This window comes from Drosophila novamexicana, unplaced genomic scaffold, assembly GCF_003285875.2.
Source record: "Drosophila novamexicana strain 15010-1031.04,08,12 unplaced genomic scaffold, DnovRS2.1 tig00000008-arrow-pilon, whole genome shotgun sequence".
Classification (NCBI taxonomy): Eukaryota; Metazoa; Arthropoda; class Insecta; order Diptera; family Drosophilidae; genus Drosophila; species Drosophila novamexicana.
The window spans coordinates 3142075-3167404 of record NW_020824765.1 but is presented as its reverse complement, the minus strand read 5'-3'; the positions used below and the strand labels follow the sequence as shown (position 1 = coordinate 3167404).

The 25330-nt window shown below is 38.4% G+C and overlaps 1 protein-coding gene across 3 annotated transcripts in view; it reads right to left on the bottom strand.

Moving 5' to 3' along the window:
* Positions 1-1989: 1989 nt before the first annotated feature.
* LOC115761009 (laccase-5) overlaps positions 1990-25330 on the bottom strand; it is a 28882-nt gene continuing 5541 nt past the window's right edge. Inside the window, exons 2-9 of one of the 3 annotated variants that reach the window (XR_004017698.1) lie at positions 6388-6862; positions 4613-5373; positions 4371-4555; positions 3429-3624; positions 3152-3364; positions 2859-3089; positions 2526-2799; positions 1990-2467 (exon numbers count right to left, since the gene is read on the bottom strand). Coding sequence is in view for 1 of the 3 variants with exons in the window: in XM_030702624.1 (XP_030558484.1) it covers positions 2651-2799; positions 2859-3089; positions 3152-3364; positions 3429-3624; positions 4371-4555; positions 4613-5373; positions 6388-6862 (2210 nt within the window). In the remaining 2 variants the exon portion in view is untranslated. Of the gene's footprint in view, positions 2800-2858; positions 3090-3151; positions 3365-3428; positions 3625-4370; positions 4556-4612; positions 5374-6387; positions 6863-25330 lie in introns of all 3 variants that reach the window. The other 2 variants (XR_004017700.1, XM_030702624.1) reach the window with 2 other exon arrangements.

Here is a 25330-nt window from a genome sequence, read left to right as displayed (position 1 = left end):
GACAGTGGAACAGCCAGTAGCCAGGATTGTCGGCCCGAAATCGCATCACCACATATCCGTTATTGGGCACAGCGATTGTATCCTTGAGCGGTGGCTTCGAGAAGTCGCGTTCAAGCATTCCCATGCGATCCAGCTCCAAGGCATGCTTAAGATTAATTTTCTTAATTGATTTGTCCGGCGACCGGCCCAGCCCCACCACGTAAAAGGCAGTACCATGCAAATGGAACGGATGACTCAGGTTCACCTGCTGCACTTCATCCACCAGCACAACCTCAACAATCGCTCCCAGAGGTATGTCGACCATGTGCGTGCACTCGCAGTTGGGTCCACAGTTGGGCGGTCGATTATCGCCGTTGCAAAAGTACTCGGGCGGTATATCCTCGATTTGTGACAGTGGCGGAGCCGGTGGCGATATGTAGGATATTTCGTCGACGAGAGAGGTTAGGTGGTCACCGCTAGGCACAACTAAACATGTGTGTGTTGGTAGCGATCAGTTTGTTGAGTTGACCCAATGAGGCATAGTTAAGTTTAGTAGTACATGAGCATAAGTATACAAAAAGGTTGTTTGGTTGTTAGTTTGGGCAAAGCAAATGAGTTGGGTTACTGCCACTCTGGTTAATGGTTACGTACCCAAAAATCTGTTGTAGGTATTGGGTATAAAGAGAGTTTTCGGCTCGTAAACATAAAATCTGAAAGGCAAAAAGATTTTCACATCGGGCCTCTCAACCAAAACGCTTTTATCCACTTTTTTCGCGTTCTTTAAATTCGAAACGCAAATTGCATCGGGACGCTTGCGATCACAAATGGCATCCAGCGGGTTGAGTATCTGCGAACAATTTTAAATTATACAAAAAAAAATAAGTATTAGCTAAGCATTTTATTATTCTATCAGCTTGTGCACGCAATTGCTGTGATTTAAAGAAAGTTTAAGAACAGATCTGAAAAAAATAGTTGATTTGCGTTGTTTATTGTGTTGATATACATACATACAATGGATACATCTAAGGCAATACAAAAGACTGTATTGAAACAAGAGTGCTCTAGTCGACTGTCCCGACTAGCAGATACCCTGTATCCAGCTATGGATCATTCATGCTTGTATGCATTTATTGAGGGCCTTATATTGCTAACTTCAATATACAAACGATTTTTTATAGGAATCGTGTGTACCAACACCAAGGACCCCTACATACAAAATTGATGTAGGCATACGAGAATTTATTCATATTCCGGATTTGCTGCCCGGCGGACGGATGAAACACAGACGGATTGGTAGGAAGAGGATCGAGATCGAGTCCGCCTCTTCACATATTTGTACAGCACCAATGTACCTTTTTTTTCTCCAAATAATGCTCTATGGGTACAGGGTATCGAGAAGGTGAGAGAACGTGTAAATGGAAATGAAATCGTGTAACTATTTTAATTTTTCATATTTTATTAAAATTGATTTAAACAATAAATATAAATTTAACGGCAGTTAATTGGGTTGTATCGTAATTCAAGCTATACAAATCTCTAGATTTTCCAGTTTATATAAAATTATATATATATATATAAATATATATATATATATGTATATGGTATTGTGTTGGAAATGTACAAGTTTTATGTCTGGCAAACATATTTATTTTATCAATTACAAATGCATGATGTATCGTTTTATTGATTTGCAGCTAGTATTAAATATGACTGGGAGAAGCCAATCAGAGTGTATTTCATAAAATAGACCCTAGGCATTACATAAGTAAGTAGTTTAAGCATAATATATATTTGATTTTTACAAACATTTTATGTACATTAATAATTATTTTATAGCTTTATTCATTTAATTGATTTTTACATGTATTTAAAATTTACACAAAGTCAAACTTAATCCAAATTCAAACCGGAAAAGTTAAGCTTTGCATAAAACTAGGCACCAGCTTGTGAATTATTGGTCCTATATACATACATTAGTTAAATATACATACATCAATTCTGTACATACATATACGTATGCATCCACATACATACACATATTACAAAACACTCGAGGATTGGAGCTAGTCCATGTTTCGGTTACATTATCAGAAACGGATCGCCACAGGAAAACAAATGTGTTTTAATTGATAATAAAAACAAACAAAAAAATTAATAGACTAAGTCCAAAGTTCAAATTGAATTTCTGGGAATATTTATGGCGGCTGCTCCAAACATCATACTACTATGATTGTTGTTAACACTTTTATACAGAATATCATTCATTGCACCTCGGTCTGCTCTAGTGCATCTGTGTGCACTATGCGTGTTTTTTTTTTATTATTTTATTATTATTAAGTAGAGTGCAGGAGGGGAAGGGGAATAATTGCTTGATGCAATTTTTGGTAGGGCGCAAGCAATGTGCACCCAGAGGCAAGCTTTTGCGGAAGGCAGGTAATAATAGTATCATACAGGTAGGCGGCAGTGATTACGTTTTGATCAAGTGATTCTGTGCTAATTGGGATAATTTACAACAAATACATATATACACATACATACATACATACATACTTATTGTGCTGTCTCTAAAACTTTGTACAAACTGGTCGTTCTGTAGGCAGGTCTTCATCGCTTTCAGTATTTGTTTTTGTGCGGTTTTCTTCTAGTCAGAGCCGTTGCATTAGTGCCTAGCTTAATTAATGGGAATGGGCGGAGTGTGATCGCCACATGTCGGGAAACCTGGTGGCACAGGTGGCAGATCGGCATTGGTGCCGACTTGCAGTATTAAATTCATGCCAATAACGATGTGGAATAGGAAATGACAGTGGAAAAGCCAGAAACCTGCCAAATAAACCATAATTATAATAATCAATTGACAACTATTTGCAAATTGTATTTACCGGGATTATCAGCTCTAAAGCGCAGCACCACATATCCATTGTTGGGCACCGCAATCGTATCCTTTGTCGGCGGCAGATTATACTGTCTGTGCAGGAGACCACGTCTGTCCAGGTCCAGCGCATGCTTCAGGTTGATCTTCTTCACAGTCGAGTCGGGCGAGCGACCGATACCGATCACACTGAATCCGTAGCCGTGCAAATGGAAGGGATGTGACAGGTTTGGCTGTTGCACTGCAATTAGCTTGGGTTGTTAGCAACAGGACGATATTTGCATTAATCTGTCAAGAACTAACCCTCGTCCACCAGTACGACCTCGACAATCGCATTGAGTGGTATGTCGATCTTATGGGTGCACATGCAGTTGGGTCCACAATCGGCCGGTCGGTTGTCGCCATTGCAGAACTGCTCCGGATTGATTTCATTATACTGCGAGGTGAGCGGGGCCGGCGCGGATAGATAGGATATCTCATCGATAAGCGAGATGACATGATCGCCAGTTGGAGCCACTGGAAATTATTCGGGTAAGTCTCACACACAGCTGATCAAGTATGTTTTGGTTCTGGTGTTTACCCAAGAATCGGTTGTAGGTGTTCGGTTGGAAGAGATCCTCAGCGCGGTAGACGAAGAAACGGAATGGCAGGAAAATCTTAACGTCCGGTTTCTCAGCCAGGATTCCACGGTCGATTTCGAGTGCATTTTTCAATTGACTTACGCAGATCGCATCGTTGCGTTGACGATTACATTGAGCGTCCAGGGGGTTCATGACCTTTTATTACGTTAGTTTACGTCACAATGTCAGTCGTCGGAATGCAAAGAGGATTGTGTTCATATATACATGTGCAGGATAACCACGTTTGAATTGGTTGTGTGGTCGTATGTTACATTGCGTGGAGGTTTTTGTTTTTTTTGGGGGGGTAAGGTTTTTGAAAGAGACAGAAAAAAGTATTAAGATTTGCCATTTTTCACAGTGAGTCGCAGTTGCATTTGCATTTTCTAGATATTTACAGCATACGTATTTACAAATCCACAACAAAATAATAATTATTTATATATAATACATTGTACTTACACTCATGATAGAGTAATGCGTTGAGCTACCTCTCGATATTGACAATATCAGAAAACTGGTATAAATTGTGAACATATTTCTACTTTAATATACCTCGTATATGGCAGGTGTAAAACTTTAAATATTGTTAAGCCTAAATGCCGAAATGCTTTAAAATCTTTTGTATAATTTATGCACGTTGATTTCATGCCTTGAAGGATCTATTAGTTATACAATTTTGAATCTCAGGCATTAATGATTGTTCTAATTAATTAACTTTGAGCCTAATTACGAACTCGTGACACGCGAGATGGCTTTAAATGGAACTGAAAGGCTATTACCTATTTAAGCTGTAAGTATAATGAAGACTCATATTCAATGAAGACTCATATTACCGAGCTCTGCACTCTTGTTGGATTGTCTAGAATCGATAGGTATATTGAAATGGGAATAGCGCAACTTACCACACCCTGCGGAATGCCGACATCATAGGTCGGAGGCGCCGAGGCTGGCTGATAGGGACCTCTAGCGTAGCGCAGGATAGCTAGCTGCTGAGCTCGACGAATGCCGCACTCGCCGAGTCCTCGCAGCTGGATCCAGTAGGCGCCCACGGGTTGATCGGCCGTGATGATAAAGTCATAGCGCTCGCCTATACCCAATGGTTATTTGGTGCTCTGCAGGTGCATATCTTATTTGAGGGACTTACCTGAAAAGGAGATGATTGTGTTGACGTTGACCGGATGCACTGACTCGCCGTCAGTTGCAATTACTGTCATGCCGTGGCCTTCGATGGTCACCTGCGCTGGGCAAACCGAGGCGAAGGCGTTGATCATGCGGAACCGATAGCGCCGGCCGGGTGTAATGGTGAATATTTCGAGCGGCGTGTTTGTCATGAAACCAGTGTTGGGATCACGGAACTGGCCTTTGCCGTTGATCAGCATGGATTCCGGATCTTGGCCGGTGTTCACGGCCAGGCGTCCCGGATACCGCTCTGCCGCATCCTCATGCAACCAGTCGCTAATGAGCATTATGTGCGTGGTCAGATCGAAGTCGTACAGGTGGGAGTTGGGATCGCGCGAAGGAGGCTGCCGCACCACAACGCTGCCGTAGAGACCATCAAGCTTCTGTAGTCCAGTGTGCGAGTGCCAGAAATGGGTGCCCGCATTGCCCGTCCATTGGTACCGGAACGTGTTGCCCTGCTGAATGGGGCACTGCGTGACGAAGGGCACACCATCGTAGTACTGCGAGCCGCGCTGCCAGATGCCATGCCAGTGAATGGTTACCTCCATGCCCTCCATGTGGTTCTCCACATCAATGACAACCTTATCGTTCTCGCACACCTGTATACTGGGGCCCGGTATCATTCGGTTTGCCGTCAGTATGCCACGCTCAACACCATCGGCCAAAACGCACTGACAGTGACTCCAAACGGTGTTCGTGGCGTTCGGCGTGCACACCTGGCAGGCACTGTAAGAAAGGGAAAATTAAGTGAAGGAAACGGCACTATGGAAGAAACTTCATTGCATGGACAAGTCTGATTTTGGGATGTGTGATGCTTAATAAATAAATAAAATAAATAATATAAATTAAATAAATAAATAAATCTGGTTACATAAAACAGCAAAACTGGATCGGACTGGATCTGTGCAAGTGCAACGTTTTGAAGGATTACAAATGCATTCTAATCTCTGAATAGTTGATAATGTATATTGTGCGTGCGTTTCCAACCGGACAGCTAACATAAGGAAACTCATGGAAACCTGTTCTATGCAAGTAAAAACAATCTTAGCTAGCGAGGTTATCGAACTGTCCACAACTGTGCTTTTTGCAAAAAGCTGGCTCTACGGATCGTACACATAGCGTTGTGGCTTTTCAGCCTGAGAACTCTGGGCCAACAGCTGGAGCCCGTAACCGGAGCTATTGAATATTTACACTTGCGCTGCGGCGAGTGCATATCGTTCAGTTCAGCATTTGCTTTATTTTTGCAGCGTGCCCGGCTCTTTGTCTGGCATATTATGGAAATACAGCACTTATGGCGTGGGAATCAAGTGTATGTATCTAATGTGTGTGTCTCTGTCTCTGGGCTATGGCCGATGGTGTGTGCTGACAGCTTGGAGGTTTTTTATGAAGTTGCTTTTTTCCTGGTGCTTTAAATTGACTTGGATTTGTAGACAAATACGCATTTTTAATTGTCTGCGTGTTTTTGTATTTTCCCTGACCTGAACCTCCATTGATTGTACCAAAATGTTAATGTTATAATTTTGGTACCAAAGATATTAACTGCAACGAGACTGCCTTTTCTTTTCTTTTATTTTCTTTTTTTTTCAAGCCTTGATTGGATTTCTGGTTTATGAACCGTCAGGTAATCGTCAGACTTTCAAATTATATTTTTTACACACCAGCATGCACATGTATGTATGTATATATTATGGATGCATATGATCGGGTTTTACTAGTCTCGGTGATTGTGTGAGTACTTACGCTCCCAGCACGGTGTAGTACTCCAGCGTGAAGTGATAGTAGCAGATCCTGGGCGGCTCGCCCTCGCGACATGCGCGCGCGCACTCATCTGGGGCGGACAGGGCTGGATTACGACGCAGCTCGGCGGTGGCACTTGTAGAGAAGTCCAGATGGCGGAAGGGCGATTTGGGATTGGGCTCAACAACGGTGCCGCTAATCTTTGGCGGATACCGTGCGGAGCTGGGCAGTGTGCCGCGCGAGTTGAGATAACCGCTGCCGGCGGTCAAGGATGGGTTGCTATTGGCCGGGGCTCCACTGCCCAGAGTATTGCTGCTAAGGGGCACCGGACGTGGAATACCAGCGCCCAGTGAAGGGTGCGTCTGCACAAGGCCATGCGTCGCTGAAAAGAAGGGCGAGTCGAAGGGCGTCGAGCTGCTGGGTGTGGCCACATGCTGCTGCCAGTAGGAGCCGGCCGATGTTTGATCCGGTTGTTTGTCTGCAAAAGTACAACAAAGTCAAATAAATAAATAAATAGAGAGAGAGAGAGAAAGAAATATATAACAAAAGACACAAACAATTGGTTAATAAATACGTTTTTGTTCATTTCTGAACTTGGTGATTTTCAATTAATTTTTTCAAACTCGGTTTGGGGGCCCAGTACTTCATAAAAATCGTGCCCAGCTACATTTTAAATTAAGTGCAAATTGGCCACAGTTTCAGTTTCTGTTTCTGTTTCTGTTTCTGTGTATGTTGTTGGTTTTTCTCTGCTTGGCTTTATGCAATCGCAAGAGTTCAATCAGCTCAACGATGACGCAATGCCGCGAGGTGAGCGATTCGAGTAACTAATTAAGTGCAAAACTCTTGTGTTTGCTTTGACTAGAAGCAAAACCCATTGGCAAAAACTTTTAATGCCAATAAGTGCCTGTGATTTTGATTTTATTGTTTTTGTTTTTTACGTTTATATACCAGTGTCATATGTGTGCGCACATATATATGACGAAATATATTTTATCTGGCACTTGTATGTAGAAAATTACAAAGGAATTGTGTGTGCCTACAATCGGGCAATACCATTATTATAATCCCCAAATAGTTGACAAAAGGCACGAAACAAAAGAGAACATTTCAATAATAATAATATAATAATAACTTTGTATTGCCTGATACACCCCCAAGCCCTCGTATACGCTCTCACTGCATACAATTCGCTTTGAAACAAATGATTTAGGCAACGAACTTTTTCTGCCGCGTAATTGCTTCGTACGTGATCTGCTTTTTAGGCAAGCAATTAATTGATGTGGTTATATTTGTAAAGAATGCCCTACCTCTACAGCTAACAAATTTTAGTTTAGTTATTTTCATATAAACATACAACTGTTCATTCAAAGAGAGATAAACTGATCGGATCTCACGATTTTGTTGGAGTTGACCAGCTGCTGACCATTTGACTCGCAACTTGTCAACTCGTTGATTTCTGTTTGTCTCTGGGGCTTTAAGAACTAAAAATTAATTGTCTTACAGATTCGTGGTTTCTTATAAATAGCCTGCAAGCAGCTAACTGTGCAAATACATTAACCCACATCTATTGTGGCTAAGTCTTGTCATTTGCAACGCAAGACACGGTGGGTAGAGTCGTGAATTATAAAAATTATCGCGGCCCAAGCCAACTGTTCTCTTTTTTTGTTATATTTAAAGTCTCGTTTTGATGAAAATGAACAAAGTTGACAATATTATCTGATTACTTGATATTTTTTAAGACCTGGAAATGCTCACCGTGACAATCCAGCTCTAAGGCCGAGAATACATTTTCCTTGCTTAACTTCATATTAAAAGTCAGATTGTAATACTTGTATAATTTATGAAATCGCAGTTTTTTCTTTCTAACAGCGACATTTAAATTCTTTCCTTGATCTTAAAAAAGGAACAGAAATAATTATTGTCGCAACATGTTTCCACAAATGTTCGCGGACAAGTTGAAGTCCAAAATGGATATCGAGAGAACGTTAACTAAATAATTCCAAGCACACACAGTTATTTCCAAATTAGTATTATAATCAAGTTAAGAATTCGCCAGTGTTGTAAATAGCATTAGCATAGAACTTTGGTGCCGAAATGGTGTGAAATATTTTCAATGCAAGGTCACAGCGCCTTCCAAAATATGCTCTTAATGACTTTTCCGGCCCCAACGAGCCAGAGCACAGAACCGTCGCTTGGCATTGGCCAAATGTGGCAGACCTCAAACTAACGTGGGTGTGCAAACAATTGTTGCATGGCCTACATGTTGTTTGTGAAATGTGCATTGCCTACGACTATTATTATTAGGCTTTTAATTTTATTTATTTATTTTTAATTTGTATAATTTGATACATTGAATAGTTAGGAAGACCATACATAAATCAAAATAAATATATCTGCCTAAAAAATATACATATCTTTCTGAGATTAGCGGATTTATTGCTTGAAAAGTAGATTGATTATCCGTTGTATTTAGCATTCGTTAGTTAATACACTGAAAGAACCTTTCGACTTATGATAATACACTGTTAGGTATTTAACATTTACCTTTTTTCTGTGATATACCTAAGGTCGTGCTACTTTCCTGTTATGGTCCAATCAAGTTGGGCTCATTTGTTTTAATGGAATTCGGGCTCAAATCTATTGCAGCCGCAACCTTGGCTCGAATTACATTTGTAGCAACGCCCGAGCAATCGTCAATTTTATGATTATGTAAATTATTCCGTGAAAATTACTTTTAACCGTTGCGCTGTCTATCTATATATATGTGTATATGTTTGCAGCAGTAGCTCGCGTATAGAACTTGGGTAACCTCATATTAACGACTGGAAACATTAAAAAAACAAGTGAAAGTGCTTGGGCCGAGAACGGAATGCCAGGTTACGAGATACTCTACTCTGTTTGTCAAAATACATCAGTAAATACAGAGGTTTTTTATAAACATTTTTGTCTTTTTAGGCTAGTTGGTTATTTTATACTTCATGGAAAATCCATGGAAATAAGGCACTAAGATTGGGAGGATGAAGACTAAAGCTCACATTTCTTTTCAAACATCACACTTTTCGGAAAATCAAAATGAAATGTAATGAAATATATGCATCCCAAATGAAACTCTCTAGCAAAATGCTCGTTGGGAAACCTCATTTATTTGCATACTCTGTTCAGCAAGTGGAAAGGAGTACATTTGATTTTAAGCGTTTTTCGCCCTGCTGAACATATTTTCTCGGCTTCCCCCAACTTAGACTTTATTTACAAGGGTCAATAAATGCATAAATATGATAATGTGTGTGCCTGTATATGTACATGTGCATGTATTTCTTTTTTCTTGACCGTTTCACTTTTCACGCTAACTGTCGAGAGAGCTGTGCGAAAAAGCGAAAATACATTTATTTATGCACCTGTGTGTGTGTGTGTGTGTGTGTGTGTGTGTGTGTAGGGCATAATGATCAAAAACAGAGCCAAGTCGACGGCATTAACGATCTCTATTTATTCGTTTGTGGATACCCTGGCAAACTGCCTGAAATTGATTAACGTTTTACTATTGCAGCTTGCTGTGCTTTTGCGGTGCTAGTTGTCATCAGGTGGCAACAACAAACCCGCAGAAACAAGCACACACAGTTGCAATTGTCGCTGTACACACCTGCAAGTATACACCTGTAGCATGTGCATATGTACACATATGCACGCGTTGGCAATCAGATTTAGTCACTCGCAGTCATTGCGACTGGCTGATATCTCGAGCTGATTTTGCCTCACTTTCACAATGGAACCGAAAACTCAACTCTTGGATAATTGGCGACACTAAAGCAGCAGCAACTCGCGCTCTCAGGCAATGGAGCAATAAATTAATTAGCTCAGCACCGACTTCGAGCAATTACACAAAGTCGTAGCAAAATCCGTCTTGCCAACTTTTATGGAAGTGCACCGAAACGCCGGGGGGGGGGGGGGGGGGGGGGGGTGGTATGAGGGGCAAATCGCAGCAGAAATAAACAGCAGCAGCCTATCTGTTTCCAGATAGATTGAGTTGATAAAACCATCAAATACATTACTATGCATATAAGAGTACCTTATGAAATACTTCTAAATCATATAAGCAAATTATGCATTTATATAAATATGTTACATATGCATGTTAGATACACAAAATCTATTATTTTTCTTTACATGTGTGTGCAGATTGAAGTCCTTCCATTGAACTCCTTCTAAACGAATGAACTATTGTACTCAGAGTTGTAACCGAAAGCTCACATTAGAACGGTTCTATTAATTGATATTATACCCTTTGAAATTATACCCTTCCTTAATTGTCTATACATATTTCTTATGTATATGTAGGGGCAGACGGAAGCAGCTCCGACCATATAAAGAATATATATAATATATGTAGCTGGGAACTTGAAATTTAGTAAATAGGCTCATTTAAGGCCCGCATAAATCAATTGTTTCTTTCAAATGATCTATAGCTTGTTTCGGTTTCCACGCCATCGATAAATATCGATCAGTAAGTTGAGCACATATCGTACTTTATCAAAACTAAATAAGCCAAATGTAGTATGTAGACTCTGGTGTAGAGTAAAGCTGGAAGGTGTGCAGGGTGCGGGGTTCCTTAAGTCGAGGCATACCGACAATTTAGTTATTAGCGAACTTCTGGCTGAGTTGTGGCACTTGGTTGATTGCATAAATGAAATGAAATGTTGTTCATATTCAGGTGATGTGACATTAATTACATATCAGCCGCTTTGGTGGAAGTACGAGTACTGCGTGTGCCGGTCTTAAATTTCATGTTCACTTTCATAGTCGGACATTCATATGAAATGCGGGCACAAAAATTGAATGTAGGGAGATCGGCTAGTGAATTTCCATGCTGGCCGTGACCTGCTCCGCCCCTTCCCTTGTCATTGTCAGAGCTACGCACTGGCTCACTGCCTTACTTTTAAATACATTTCATTTCATTTCATTTCATTTTATTTTGTGAGCGGAACAGGCGTACATTCAAGACAGACCGGACCTCAAAATACAACAATATAAGCTTGTGGAACACTCATAAATCTTAATAGATTTGTAAGCTGGCAAGTGAAAGTTAATCGGACAGACAATTCATCTCGTTTTGTTTTTCTCCAAAATTATCGCGTCCAGGGGTTAAGTATTCATTAGGCCAAATTTGTTTGAGAAAGACGGGAGCCTAGTTAGAGGAAGTAGCCCCCCACTTGGGGTGGCAAATTTTGTTATTAGCGATAATGTGAATTGGATTTGACTTTCGCGAGCTGAACTGAAAATATTTTGGGGTTACGGCCAGTTGGCTATTTCATGTGAAATGCGCTCGCGTTCCAGCCAATTGGCGGCATAGGTTGCGGTCGTAATTTAATTGTGCTCGTAATGCCAGCGCGTTGCGCAATCGCCGTCGAAGTTGTTGCCTATTAACTGGTTTTTGTTTTAACTGTCTTGGTATTACAATTATTATTACTATTTATTATTACCATCTACCATCAACATTACTATTATTAGCATTGTTATTATTATTATTATTGTTGTTGTTACTGCTCTTACTCTTACTGTTATTACTTATTAGGACAGCACACAGGCAAGGTCACGACGGGTTGGTGTCGCCCCCCTGACTTCTTGCCTGTTCGGCTTCTTGCGGCTCTGTCCAGCGCCCAGAAACGAACTTTCACTTTGGCTCGCTGCAAAGCCGCGCTCAAATTTTGTATGGTGCATGAGTCATTTAGCCAAGCCGCCCATTGTGGGCGTAACGCCCTTTAAACAAACGCTCAAGACACACGCCCACCTCATACCATTTACCAAATGGTCTAGATTGAAACAGTCACGTTCCCAATAACCCTGAGCCAAGGCTCAGATAAAGAGAGACTTGCCGTACCAAGAATAATTCCACATTCGCCTTCACTTTTCTATTAAAAAAAAAACTTATGATAAACTATCTTAAATGGATTTTCTAGTGTCGAATTTGTTGTACTCCCCCTTCTGGCGCTATAAATGATTTTCTTAGCTTGAAATATGTAAATGAGGTCCACTTGTGGTCTAAATTAAGCTCATGAGAATATCAGAGGGACTTTTAAGGAATTTTCGACGTCGCGGTCTTAAGGCATTGTCAGGTTAGAGTAGGGCTTCAGCCGTGGGAGAGTCTGTGGCAAATTTTCATGAACTTAGCCAATTGTCTGTTCAACTCCGTGGAATTAACTTACAAAACCTTTACGACTCTCCAACCGGAGAGGGGGGGTTATGAAACATGTGCGATTTTATTTCTTTTTCATTTCTTTGATGTGGTTGACGTTGTCGCTGTCGGCTTTGTTATGGTAAGTGTTGTGTCATTGTTCAATTTGGAATTACAGCTTGTTAACTTTCCACTGATGCCAGGCCAATTATGACTTATAATTACGAAATCTACCTTTTAGGTTTATCACTCTAGGCTACGCCCATTTCAAGCGGCACGCCCACAAATACGCTCAGTTGGAAACTCTAAAGAATTTCATCGATCAATGGACATACTTATATCATGCAGGAAATCGCCCCTCATACGAGCAACTCATGCAGATAACCCGAATTGAAAACCTGCGGCTGCCATTGCGATTAGAAGGGCAACGTCATATTGTAGCTGATGGCTTGCTTTTATAAATAAGTAGGCTAATTGAAAGCCACGGCCTTCCGTTTCATTTGCGCGCGACAGCCAAAGCGGATTGTGTTGTGCTTTTCAGGTGTTCCATATACCGGAGGATTTTGCCCGCCCAGCATTTGAAATTTGTTGACCTCGACGGCACACGCATGCATGGATAAAGGTGTATAAAGGGCGCGGTCAGGTGTCTATTGGAATGTGAAGTTTTATATTGAAAGAATGTACATGAGAGAAAAATGTACTTCGAGCGGCAATTGGTTTATCAGGTTAAGACCAACAATTTCCAAGCCAAGATGTGCAGCAACAAATTGTTGTGAATTATTAATGGTGATAATAATTAATTAAAGCAATTAATTGGAGCTCTGCAAGTTGATAAAAACAATACCGAAATTCAAAGCTTGATATCTTAGAAGATAAAGACACAAGCCTTCGACTTTTGGCATTAACTCTACGAGTCTCTACTAGAATTTCGCATGGTTTAATCAAAAATTGGCTAACATGAATTTATTTATATTAATCAAATAATAAGAGTCTTATGCGATTTCGTATCATTGTTAGATAGCAAAACTTATGCCTCACGTCTGTCTAAGGTAAAAGGAATTAGAATATAGGGTAATGTTGTCAAGAAATCTTAAGAAGAGACATCATCAACCCCATAAAGTATACATATTCTTGATCAGTATCAGCAGCTGTTCCGATAAGGTATATTTTTAAGTAAACTAGTTTCTCAATTTTAAAGCTTTAGCCGTAAAATGTTGATTGTGCTTCCATAAATGTTGAATTTTGTAGCCGACGTGAATGGTCATGCATAAATAAAAAAAAATGTAAAAGGAACCTATTGAGAATTAGGCACATTACATAAACGTAACTGTTTACATTTCTCTTACAAAGCATATAAGTCTTTTTGTGTGGAAAATCAAAGCTCTCGCTCAAAGCAACAGACAATATAAGAGACTTGAGCAACAAACTTTTGTTCACATTACAGTCCCATCAGCATGTAAATGAGGATGAGTAGCACACTGTTAATGATTATAAGAGACGGAGGTCCGCCATAAATTGGTTGATTGTGAACTAAGAAAACCGACGATCAATTTGCATATACATATGTACAAAACATGTGTGTGTGTGTACATGTGCATGTGATTCACAATTTTCATTCATTGATATAGTAGTAGCTGTGAATGGGCTTCTCTCTCGCAAGCAGATTACAGTTATGCGTCTAACAGACATTTGAGCGGTCACGGCTGTCGCCAAACTGGGCGATGTGTGTGGGGATTAGTTTGCCCATTAATACGTGAATTGTTGGGCTCGTCGAGCATCTCGCTGTCGTGTTTCTTTTGTATAGCGTTTGCTTAAGCTTCGCGTGCATCGAACTTGTCAGATCGTATATGGAAATATATACATCTGTGTGCGCATGTATGTGTAGGCTCGTTTGGCTTGTTAATCAGCTAGGTGGATTTCATTAGCCTCTCTGACGACAATGCGATTCAAGTTCAGGGCCATTCGCCGACGACACATCATTAATGAAGACGCGTTTGGCGCTGGCCACAGGCTTTACAGCTTTACAGTTATTGTCACACGCTAAATATGTGGGCCTGTGGGTATACGGACCTAATCTATAGAGTGGTTCAGGAGTGCCTTTCACTTGGTGACCAACTGCCTTTTGGAATATGGCCAGTTGTCTTCCGCATCGTGGTCGCCAGCAACAAGCAAACCTTTACAGCTACATGACTAAACACACACACACATACATATATGTGTATGTATGAATGCATGTGCAACTCATTGTTTCGCTGTTTCGTATGCGATTGGCAATTGCATTGTACCGTGCCGGTGGCCGGTGTTCCATTCACGTGCACAAAATTGCGCCAAAAAATAGATACATACACATACATATACAGCAGAAAAAGCCAAAACGAAGAAAATGAAATAAATAATAAAAAACAATGGCGATGCCAACGCATGGCAATTAGTCGCATAGAGCGAGAGATAGCGAAACTGCCACCACAACGTTCAACGACCATGCAAAAACAATGAAATTAAAAGCTGCAACAGTCACAGCTCAAAGCAAAAACAACAACAATGTTGGCTGCATGCAACAAACTAGACGTTGCAGTTAATTACGGCTATGTGAAAATGTCAGAAACATTTGAAGCGTCTACGGCAACCAACACGACGCTCGCATTGACATTCCAAATGCATTCATATATGTATGTATAGCCATGCAGATGCATAGACAGCACACACACACACACACACACACCTAATTAATGCGTTTGGCGTAAAGCGTTGTTAATTACATTTCATTGTTCTTCCTTTTGAACCTGAAGCACACACACACCTCCATAATTTGCTCACATTTTTCGGCTCTTGTGGTAGTGTGTGAGGGGGGGGGGGGATCTTCAGATTAAGCAGCCACACTTTGCATTGGCATTTATCGCCGCACGAGCGAGCAAATATTTAATACAGACTCTGGTTACACTTTGATCAAAAGCTCAATTTCGCATTGCTTTACTTCCTGCCTTCGCTCCGCTCAAGAATTGAGTTAGCCCTGAGAACATTGAAAAGACGAACGCAGCTCATTGCGGCGCAGCGCGACAGAGACGCCAGCAGCAGCAGCAGCAGCAGCAGCAACGGCTGCGGTCGTGGTCGCGGGGGCAGCGGCGCGAACGAAGGGGAAAGGGGAAAATTGTTACGGTCTCATTGCGTTGGCTTTTTATGAGCATTTAATTTCAGTTTCATGTTGATTTTGTGGCTTGGATTGTTAACTGTTGTTGATGCGGCCGATCCACTCTTGTACCTAACAGATTTCACAATTTTCGATGCTTTTTCCACTTTAGCCGAATTAGGTTTTTATGTCTTTCTGCATTTAATTGGCTAGCGTGTGTAAAAGGGAAATGAAAGATCTTTTGTGTCTTTAAAATTATAAGATTTGCTCAAGAAAGTGTCTGATTTCTTTTCTTTTTACATTTTGTTCATAAACATTATTTACATTTTGCCAAATGCTCCAGACAACATTTTTACCTTTCACTCCTCTTTCGATTTTCGTTGTCTCATTTCTTCCTGCGAAATGTCTTTTTCTAATGCCCATTTACCTGTGCTTGCATTTGTTTAAGCTTGCGAGGGGCGTACTCCTTGGCCCTGGTAAAATATAAGTAATAAAATATACAACAAAAACTCATGAGCGTCATTTACGTTATGTTGAATATAACTGAATAAACGAGCAAAAATAATGGTTGGTATGAATATTTATAGCATTAAATTAAAAAATATATTACGATTTGGGTTTTTTTCTTTTTTTTAGAATGTTTATGCAATAAAAAAAGTAACATTAATATTTAAATTGAACGAAAATCCAACTTTTTGAACCTAATTATAGATGACAATGTGAGTTAATTTGATTTCAAATTATTGCGATAATATAATTTTGAATTAAATTTCAATCACAAGTTGAATTTATTTTTATTTGAGCCAAACCGGATTTGAGCCCGTTTCGTGACGCGAGCTACTTTTGATCTTTCCAAATCAAAAATGTTTTCAAAAACTATTGTGCATTGTTTCATATACTTAGTATGTGTTGTATAATTATTTTTTGTTTTTTTAATTTTTGCTGTCGGATCGAACTCAGGCACGGCACGCGTACAAATCAAATTTTCTAATTTTCTTTTGCCGCCGCCGCGCAGCTATGCGATGGGAAAATTATATATACATATATACAACAGCCGAATGCGAGTTTCCACACTCTTGTAATTTTCTGCCGAAAGTGAAATTACAAAAATAATGGCAAGGATAAATGCGCATTTCGGCTATAATCGATCCAATCAAAGTTACAGCTGGCAAGTGCTTTTGACTGTTTTTCCTCATTTGCATTACGTGTCACAAATCTCAGAAAATTGATATCCATATTGGGGGCAGGGACCGAAGCGTAGTTTCATGTCAAGCTGTCCGACTGGCCAATAACTAGCGTTTGGCCAAGTGTCGTGGTGCCATGTTCAATTAAGGGGTACTAAGTATGTTCAGGTTTGTAGGAATGCAAGCTCTCAGAATGTTATGGCATTGAGCTGTATGCGATTTGTAAATCAACTAGCTCATTCGACTTGACTCGAATCGGTTCAAACGTCGAGTCTAAAATATTCATGTGCATGCATATTATTAGACTAATATATCAATATGTAATTATTTTATGTTCTTTCATTAGAAACGGGAAACCGACTACTTCTTTTGGTGCTTGTAAAAAAAATATCTAATATAATAGTCTAATATTTATATGCTATTTCATTAGAAACTAGAACCCGACAACGCCTTTTGGTGCTTGTAAATAACAGTATCTAATATATTAGACTAATATTTCAAAATATAATTAGTTTATGCTCTTTCATTAGAAACTACAACTCGACTTCTTCCCCTGCTGTTAATAATAAAATATCTAAAATATTCAAGTGCATGCATATTATTAGACTAATATATCAATATATAATTATTTTATGTTCTTTCATTAGAAACGGGAAACCGACTACTTCTTTTGGTGCTTGTAAAAAAAATATCTAATATAATAGTCTAATATTCATATGCTATTTCATTAGAAACTAGAACCCGACAACGCCTTTTGGTGCTTGTAAAAAAACAGTATCTAATATATTAGACTAATATTTCAAAATATAATTATTTTATGTTCTTTCATTAGAAACGGGAAACCGACTACTTCTTTTGGTGCTTCTAAAAAAAATATCTAATATAATAAGTAGTCTAATATTTATATGCTATTTCATTAGAAACTAGAACCCGACAACGCCTTTTGGTGCTTGTAAAAAACAGTATCTAATATATTAGACTAATATTTAATGCTGTTAATAATAAAATATCTAAAATAGTCATTGTTATTAGACTAATATATCAATATATAATTATTTTATGTTCTTTCATTAGAAACGGGAAACCGACTACTTCTTTTGGTGCTAATATATTAGACTTATATTTCAAAATATAATTATTGTAAGTTCTTTTATCGCTAATGAAGAAACTGTAACCCGACTTCTTCTGCTGCTTATAATAAAATACCAAGCGAATTGTTCGAATTGTGTATCATAAGCCAGACAACTTTATATAAAATCCTTATAGAGTCGCAGATCGATCCAATAATGCGTAACATGTCATATATAATATCTGAGCAATCGATTGTAAGCAACTGTGAAACATAATTACAAAGCCAATGCCCATTACTAATTGCAGGGTTTAGCTTCTATTGGAGTGTTATTGGCAATTAATTATCGTCAATGAATTGTGCCCCTCTAGAAATCGCGAATCGCGAGGAATTCCGATTTTACACATGGCAGTTATCTAAAAGCCAGCTTGCGAAATCAAATGAAATAGTTTGCGCAAGCGAGTTAAAAACCAAGACCAATATTTTGACCCAAATGCCATGGCAGCGTCACGTACTTGCCGTTCTGACCGCAGACCGGCAAAAATGAAAAAAAAAAAGAAAAACAACTAAACAACTAAAAAGAGCGCATGTGAGGACGTGCGGCTCGAAGAGCCTCATATCAAATCAACTGGTAGATATATCTTTTAATTGACACTTTATTTAAAAAAAAAAATGTTCCGTTGTTGTTTGGCAATGTGAAGAGACAAAAAATAACAGAAAAAGAAAACATTAAAATCGAATTCGGTACAGTGTGTCTACACGAATATGTGCGATCTAATTCGGATCGAGAGCAGGAAGCACTTGGGACTTTGGCGACCCGCGAATTGCTGAATCGATCCAGTTTAGCGAGTGCTCCAGTTAGCCTGGTTATGCCTTTACCAGCAGCTCGAACACAAATCAATTTAGGTTATAAATAAGTATGTGCTGCCTGCTAACGGCAACAGCATCGCTAACTGGCAAGTTGGCAACTTGGCGAATTGGCGAATTGGCAAGTTGGCAGCTGGCCCACTTGCCACCAGCAGCGCCAGAAGCACTTTCGTTCGCTGCGGTTTCTGTTGCCATTTTAATTGCAGGCTGCGACTCGCAACAGGTTCGCACGCAGCCTGGTTGCCCAAGCTCGAGTCTTTCATGCATAGATGCTGGTGAGTCTAAATGTGACACAAGCACATACACATACTCATTGTACTCAGTAGATGGATGGTGGATGTCTAGACACATTTGTTTTTCATTCGCTAGGCCTATTTCGCGCACGAACCGGTTTTAAATCTTTAACACCTATAGGAATGTGACTCGTAGAATCCAACTGCATTCATAATTATTGTCGCAAACTCATATGCAACATATCACATACTCCCAAAGATGTGAACTCCTCGAGAGGTCAATCGATATTTGAATATATATTCAAATGTAAATTTGTCGGGTATCCCGTTGAAAGCTGTTATTGGACTGTGAACGAGTATATCCAATAATATACAAGTACCCATACATATTTGCATTATATTCTACAAACATTAGAGTATCTATATAGGGTAGATACTGTTAGTGAGTCTCTCTCTGCATATCTGCATGGTACTCTATCGCATTTGTTGAAAAATACTCGACGACAACGACTACGCATATCATTTGCTCCAGATCTAGCTCAGTCTGACAAGTTTAACGAAATTTAGATCAGACTCTAAGAGCATACTCAACACAATAAGATACGTATCTTTATGAGCTTTATTTCGAAATGTTTGTCAACTGTTTTTTTGTTTTTAAATTTCATTTCTTATTTATTTAAAATAATTAAAAAATAATCATAACAAGCAAAGCTCAGATGTGTGCACACCTGTCAGCGTCTATCTTAAATGTCTGGTACATAATATGTACATGTTTATGTACAATGCATATGAATTAGAAATAAGTTGTCAAAAACCCGATCGTTGACCATATTTGCATTTAACAGTTATCAGCTATTTACCCAAACACTTCACATTCAATAACCTGACCCAAAAAATGTTGAACAAGGGGTATATCCAAGATTCGCAAATGCAAATATATAATATATAAATATATTCATATATTATTATTATTATTTACTTAGCGGAAAAGTATGTATATGACAAGCTGCCTGATAATATCTTGAGAGATTTTTTTGTACTTAACTATATTGCAGGCTACAGAGTATCGCGTAGTCGACCCCTCTCAAGCAATGAATTAATGTGCAATTTGCATGCCTTTCAATGGAATGCTGATCAATTCAATCGTTAAACTTATTAGAGCCCAATTTTTGACAGAAAATAATAAAATATTTGCGTGCATGTGTGTGTGTGTGTGCGGTCTGTACTGCTGAAGTGTGCATGCATGTATGTATGCATGTGTATATGCGAATATTTCAATTTGTTGCATGTTATGTACCTATGTATGTATATGTATATGTATTTAGGTAGGTAGGTGGGAATGTGCGCCAGCATGGTATAAGAAATGATATCTAAATTAGATTGCTTTTCAAGGTTATCATCCGATATGTATCTGTGTGTGTGTATGTGTGTGTGTATGTGTGTGTGTGTGTACATATTTTCTTGTATCTGTCTGTCTGTTTTCTATACACATTTCAATATTTTCAATGCGCTTTCGAGTTTTTGATTATACACAAGCTGCCTTAATTAAAAATTACTTGTATTGCATGTTTATACACACACACACACACACACACACACACACACACTTCCATTTGTATATGGTTGATATATGAAATGTCGGGCACACCCGTTAACTTTTATGTTAGGCAATTTGCCAAAATTATGCACAAGCTGACCTTTCAAATCTGTCGAGTCTCCGAAAAATAAGAACTGAGAACGTTATTTTCGATAGAAAAAAATATATTCTTTAGTAATTGGGAATATAATAGTTAGTTCATATCTATATACACATTTTCTATGTTTCTAATGTCTAAGCCATGGCAAAAAATCTTCTGGTTCGGATGTTGATGTTGCCAAGTTTTTTGTTTTCGATTTTAACCATGTCTCATACATTTTGGTTCAAGCCTCAGTGCGACAAGTTAACAATTCGCTAATAACTTAAAAGATTTCTTTTATTGTTAATTTTTCTTGGCTTTTTGTTTATTTGTTGACACTCCCAAATGGGGTTCGAGGATTTTATTTATTCAATTATTCTGTAAAAGCTTATCGGAAAGGTGATTCACTTCAAACACATGCAATATTAAAAAAAAATAAATTAATTAACTTATATATATATTATATATTATTTTGCAATTTTAAGCTGGCCTGCTCGAGGCCAATGTTTATTATAATAACCAAAAACAACAAGGCATAAAAAACAAAAATGAGATATTTCAAGTAACTCCCGATTCTATAATTTTAAGATTGAATATGAAAAGAAACGACCCATTTTGCATGCTGTACAGAAAACTTATAAATTATCCAAGGAAAATATAATAGAAAATATACAAGAAAACAGCATGGTTCGACTCTGGCTTAGGCTCGGCTGCTCTACATAGAACTTGTCCGTTTCAGATTCGGATTATTGCAAATATAGAGTCCAAAATTTCGGTTCAGTCTAACCGGTTTGCAGACCCTGTCCTAGGTACACATATATGCATATATACTAACGGAAGTGGAAACACAGACTTGGCTTTTCTCCCACAATTAGCTGGTAATGTGTTAAACTTCTTTTGAATTGGTTTAACTACGCAATTGTCACAGTCCCAGACATGAATACATTTAAATTATCATATTTTGTGGCCCCCTTTTTTCGTTTCATGTGAATATTTTGTGAGACAGCCGCAACAATTTGTAATGCAATTGTCTGTGCACCGGATCCACCCATGTACTAGCTTTTGCTCTAACTCAGATACACTAACACAATTTCGAGTTCCTTAAATCTAATTCGAGATTGTGGCTTTAGCTTTGCACCAAGCTCAGACTCGTGGAAAATGGAAATATACTCGCACCATCTTCTTTTGCACTTCCATAGAAAACATAATTTTCGCATTTTCCATCCAAGTGCATTGAGCTTTGCGAAAATGTATCAAATAAATTCTGACAAAGATCTTGAGAATGATTTTTAAGACTCGTTAATAAACAAAAAAGTTGAGAATCTTGCGCCAAATTTCCACAGCTGCGGGTGGAATTTACTAAAGCGCTGAAACACGTATTTCTTTCATTTTTTATGTAGGGCATTGAAAATAATTGGGCTTAAGCTTAGAGTTGATTGGGCTGGGTTGGAATATCCCAAAGCTGTGATTCATTGAATTGTACATAAAAACTTTGAATCGCGTATAAATTTAAATTTTTAAAACTATACAAAATTATGGACATATTATAATTGGGCTCTCCGAAACAATCTTTGATGAATCCTTAATAGAAACAATTTTGTACAAGTGTCTAAAATAATACACTTTGTATACATACATCTAATGGGGGTGTATTGTATATTAAAAGCACATAACATATATCCGAACACATGTTTAAAGGCGCTCGACCGACCGAATTGACCAACAGCAAACTTTCAAAATCGAAAACCGAACGATCAACTATCTCTTGGTAACATATTTGTTTGTAATGTCGTTATTGAAAGGGTATTTGCCTTTCATAGGTTTTGGCTGTTTTTTTTTTTTTTTTTTTTTTTAGCACAATAGCAAACCACATTCTCCAACTCGCACCAACTTCCTGGTCACGGTCTTGTCTGGGGGTATTCGTGGGCGTGGACCACATCTCGAATTTTTGGCGGCTCTTGTGAAATCGGAGCTCCACCAAGCTTTTGTGTGTCTTTCATTGCTTAAAATCCTTGACAAATTTCGTTGGACACAAATTAGCCAAAAATTGCAAATGTCTTATGTATTTATTTATTTCTGTTCTAATTAAAATTAGAACAACTTTTTTAAATCTATAATGAATCAATGTAATTATCAAAGAGTTCTTATATTAATATTAAAAACTTAGTTTTCATTTAAATTTAAGAAAATGTTCTATGTTTTCACCTAAGTTGTAAACGAATATTATCAAGATAATTTTGTTATTATTTTTGACAAAATTGGGCTCTTCACAATAATTACAGAATTTTATAATATCATAATGAAACATTTTTCAATATTACATAAGCTTTCTATGGCACATGTAATTTCTACAGTCGGATTGTAAACAATGAAAATATCAACAATTGTCTACTGAATTTAAAAAATTTAATTTTAACTATATATTTTTTTTTTTAATAAGATTTCTTTATTCCCTTTTTTTTATTTTTTTTTTTTAATTTAAATCCAAACTATAAACAATCTGAAAACTTTCTAAAACAATGAAATGCATATATTGGAAAGTTAATCCTTTTTAGATTTTTACTTGTCAGTCTTAAGTCTAAGTCAGTCTTTAGTTTTTTACTTAAGATTAAAATTCATCTGGCCTTTCATATGTATGCAAGTGAAAGTTAAGTTCAAAAACTAAAATGATAACTTATGAGTGCATAGATTATTGCAAAAGCGTTAGCTGATATAAAAACCTTTCGCGCTTTTAGCATTAAGGTCAAGCTGACATACGAGTTTCCAACATACTAACATATGTGTTTAACCAACAAGAAAGTCAGGTAAAAGGCGTTGTGGTTCTCTTGTGTGGCCTCCTTAGGAACTTAAGCGATAGAGTTGGGTTTCTTGGCTCGATTTGAATTGCATTGTTCCAATGGGAACAAGGGGATCAATATCCGCAGGAGACTTCATTTATGGAGATCGAGTACACGCATATTCCAATTAGATTAACATACCCGTTCTTATCAGACATCTATAGCTCGTAGGTTTTCGTGTGTTTAAATGAAACACTAATAAACAATTTATTAATCTATTTATTGAGAATTGCCAAAAAAGGGCTGAAAAAAACTTCTTACATTCATAGATCTCATCTTCTTATATAAGTGCACTTTAATAAATTAGTTAGTCGCAGAGACTAACTGTTTAAAGAGCTTTCGAACCACTGTGAATTGGTCACACTGTGACTTGGTACTCGACTCAGGCTGGCTCTGGCTCTGGCTCTGACTCGTAGTATGGTTGAATCTGAGTCTAAATCTGAATGGATAGCTCGGCGGCTTGCGGTCGACTTTATTTGCAACAAAGTTTTGGTTAACACAAACATCATTTGGTTGCCGCTGTCGCTTTTTGCCCCAACAAGTTTTCTGTTCCATTTTGCTTACATACTTACAAGTATAAGTATTCAGGTATTCAGCTATGAGTGCATGTCTTGAGTATATTCAACTACTCGCGTTTATCTATGTATGCGTCTATGTACAACTTTGGCTGCACGTTAACTAGTTTGTGTCGTGTTTTGCGGGCTATTTTGATTTGCCCGCCGCTGCATTATATTTGACCCAAATTATTTATGTAGTCAAGAATTAAGTGCAGTTTCACAGTTGCAGCTGTCACCTAAGTAGACATTCTTTCTATGGCCTGTTAGGTACAGGTTATCCACTTAAATAGGGTATAATAAAGATATGCGACTGTGGGTTTTCTAATTACTTTAATCTTATAAGGTCGCGATCGCTTTTTGAGCCGACCATAGCTAGATAAATATCCTCAGCATGGCGCTTATAAGAGGGTAATAATAATTTGTCAGGAAAGGTTTAACGTTTAATAGAAAACTTTAGGCCCCATAGAAATTGTGCTCCATAAATTATGGACATTTGAATAGTTCTCGTTGAAGTTTTTTGAGATAAATTGTATAAGAACGCCAGCGGATCGAATGCCTGGATTGGGTAATGTAATATATAATATATGATATAGGATATATATATAGGATATATATATTATATCCTCATTCATTTATAGATGATCGACAGTTCAGAAGCTTTAAATGAAGATTAATTTCAGAAGAGAATGATGATGAACAAGACACTTTCGGATTGCATATTATTGAATAGAAAGATTATTAAGACAAACAACTTTTTACTGGTGTACTGAAACGACAAATTCGAATTTGAAAGTCGAAAATAATTGAGCCATAGTTAAGTTTAAACAAATACTCGAAATAGTCCACAGAGCAAGCGCAAAGGGAGATGCTGATGCTGATGCAGATGCAGAGGCAAAAATTGCGGCAGAAACTGACGCCCTTCCAGTTGTTGGCTGTTGGCGTCGTCAAATGGGCCAAATGAAAATAAATTGTCATAAACGGTAGCAGTTTATCATTGCTCGGACAGGTCTCAAGGTTGTTGCGGTTTTTGCTGCGGCAGCTGTTTCGCAATTTGCGTTGGGTTTGCTCGACGCAATTTATTAGCCAGATTTGAAGCACAAGGGTATTGCTTCACCAGCAGCAAGGCAAGGGGTAGAGACCGTGGCAGCGGCAGCGGCAGCGGCAGAGGCAGAGTCGGAGATTGCGATTGATTTTTGCAAGAAATTCGCAAATGGTTTGCAATGCTAATTA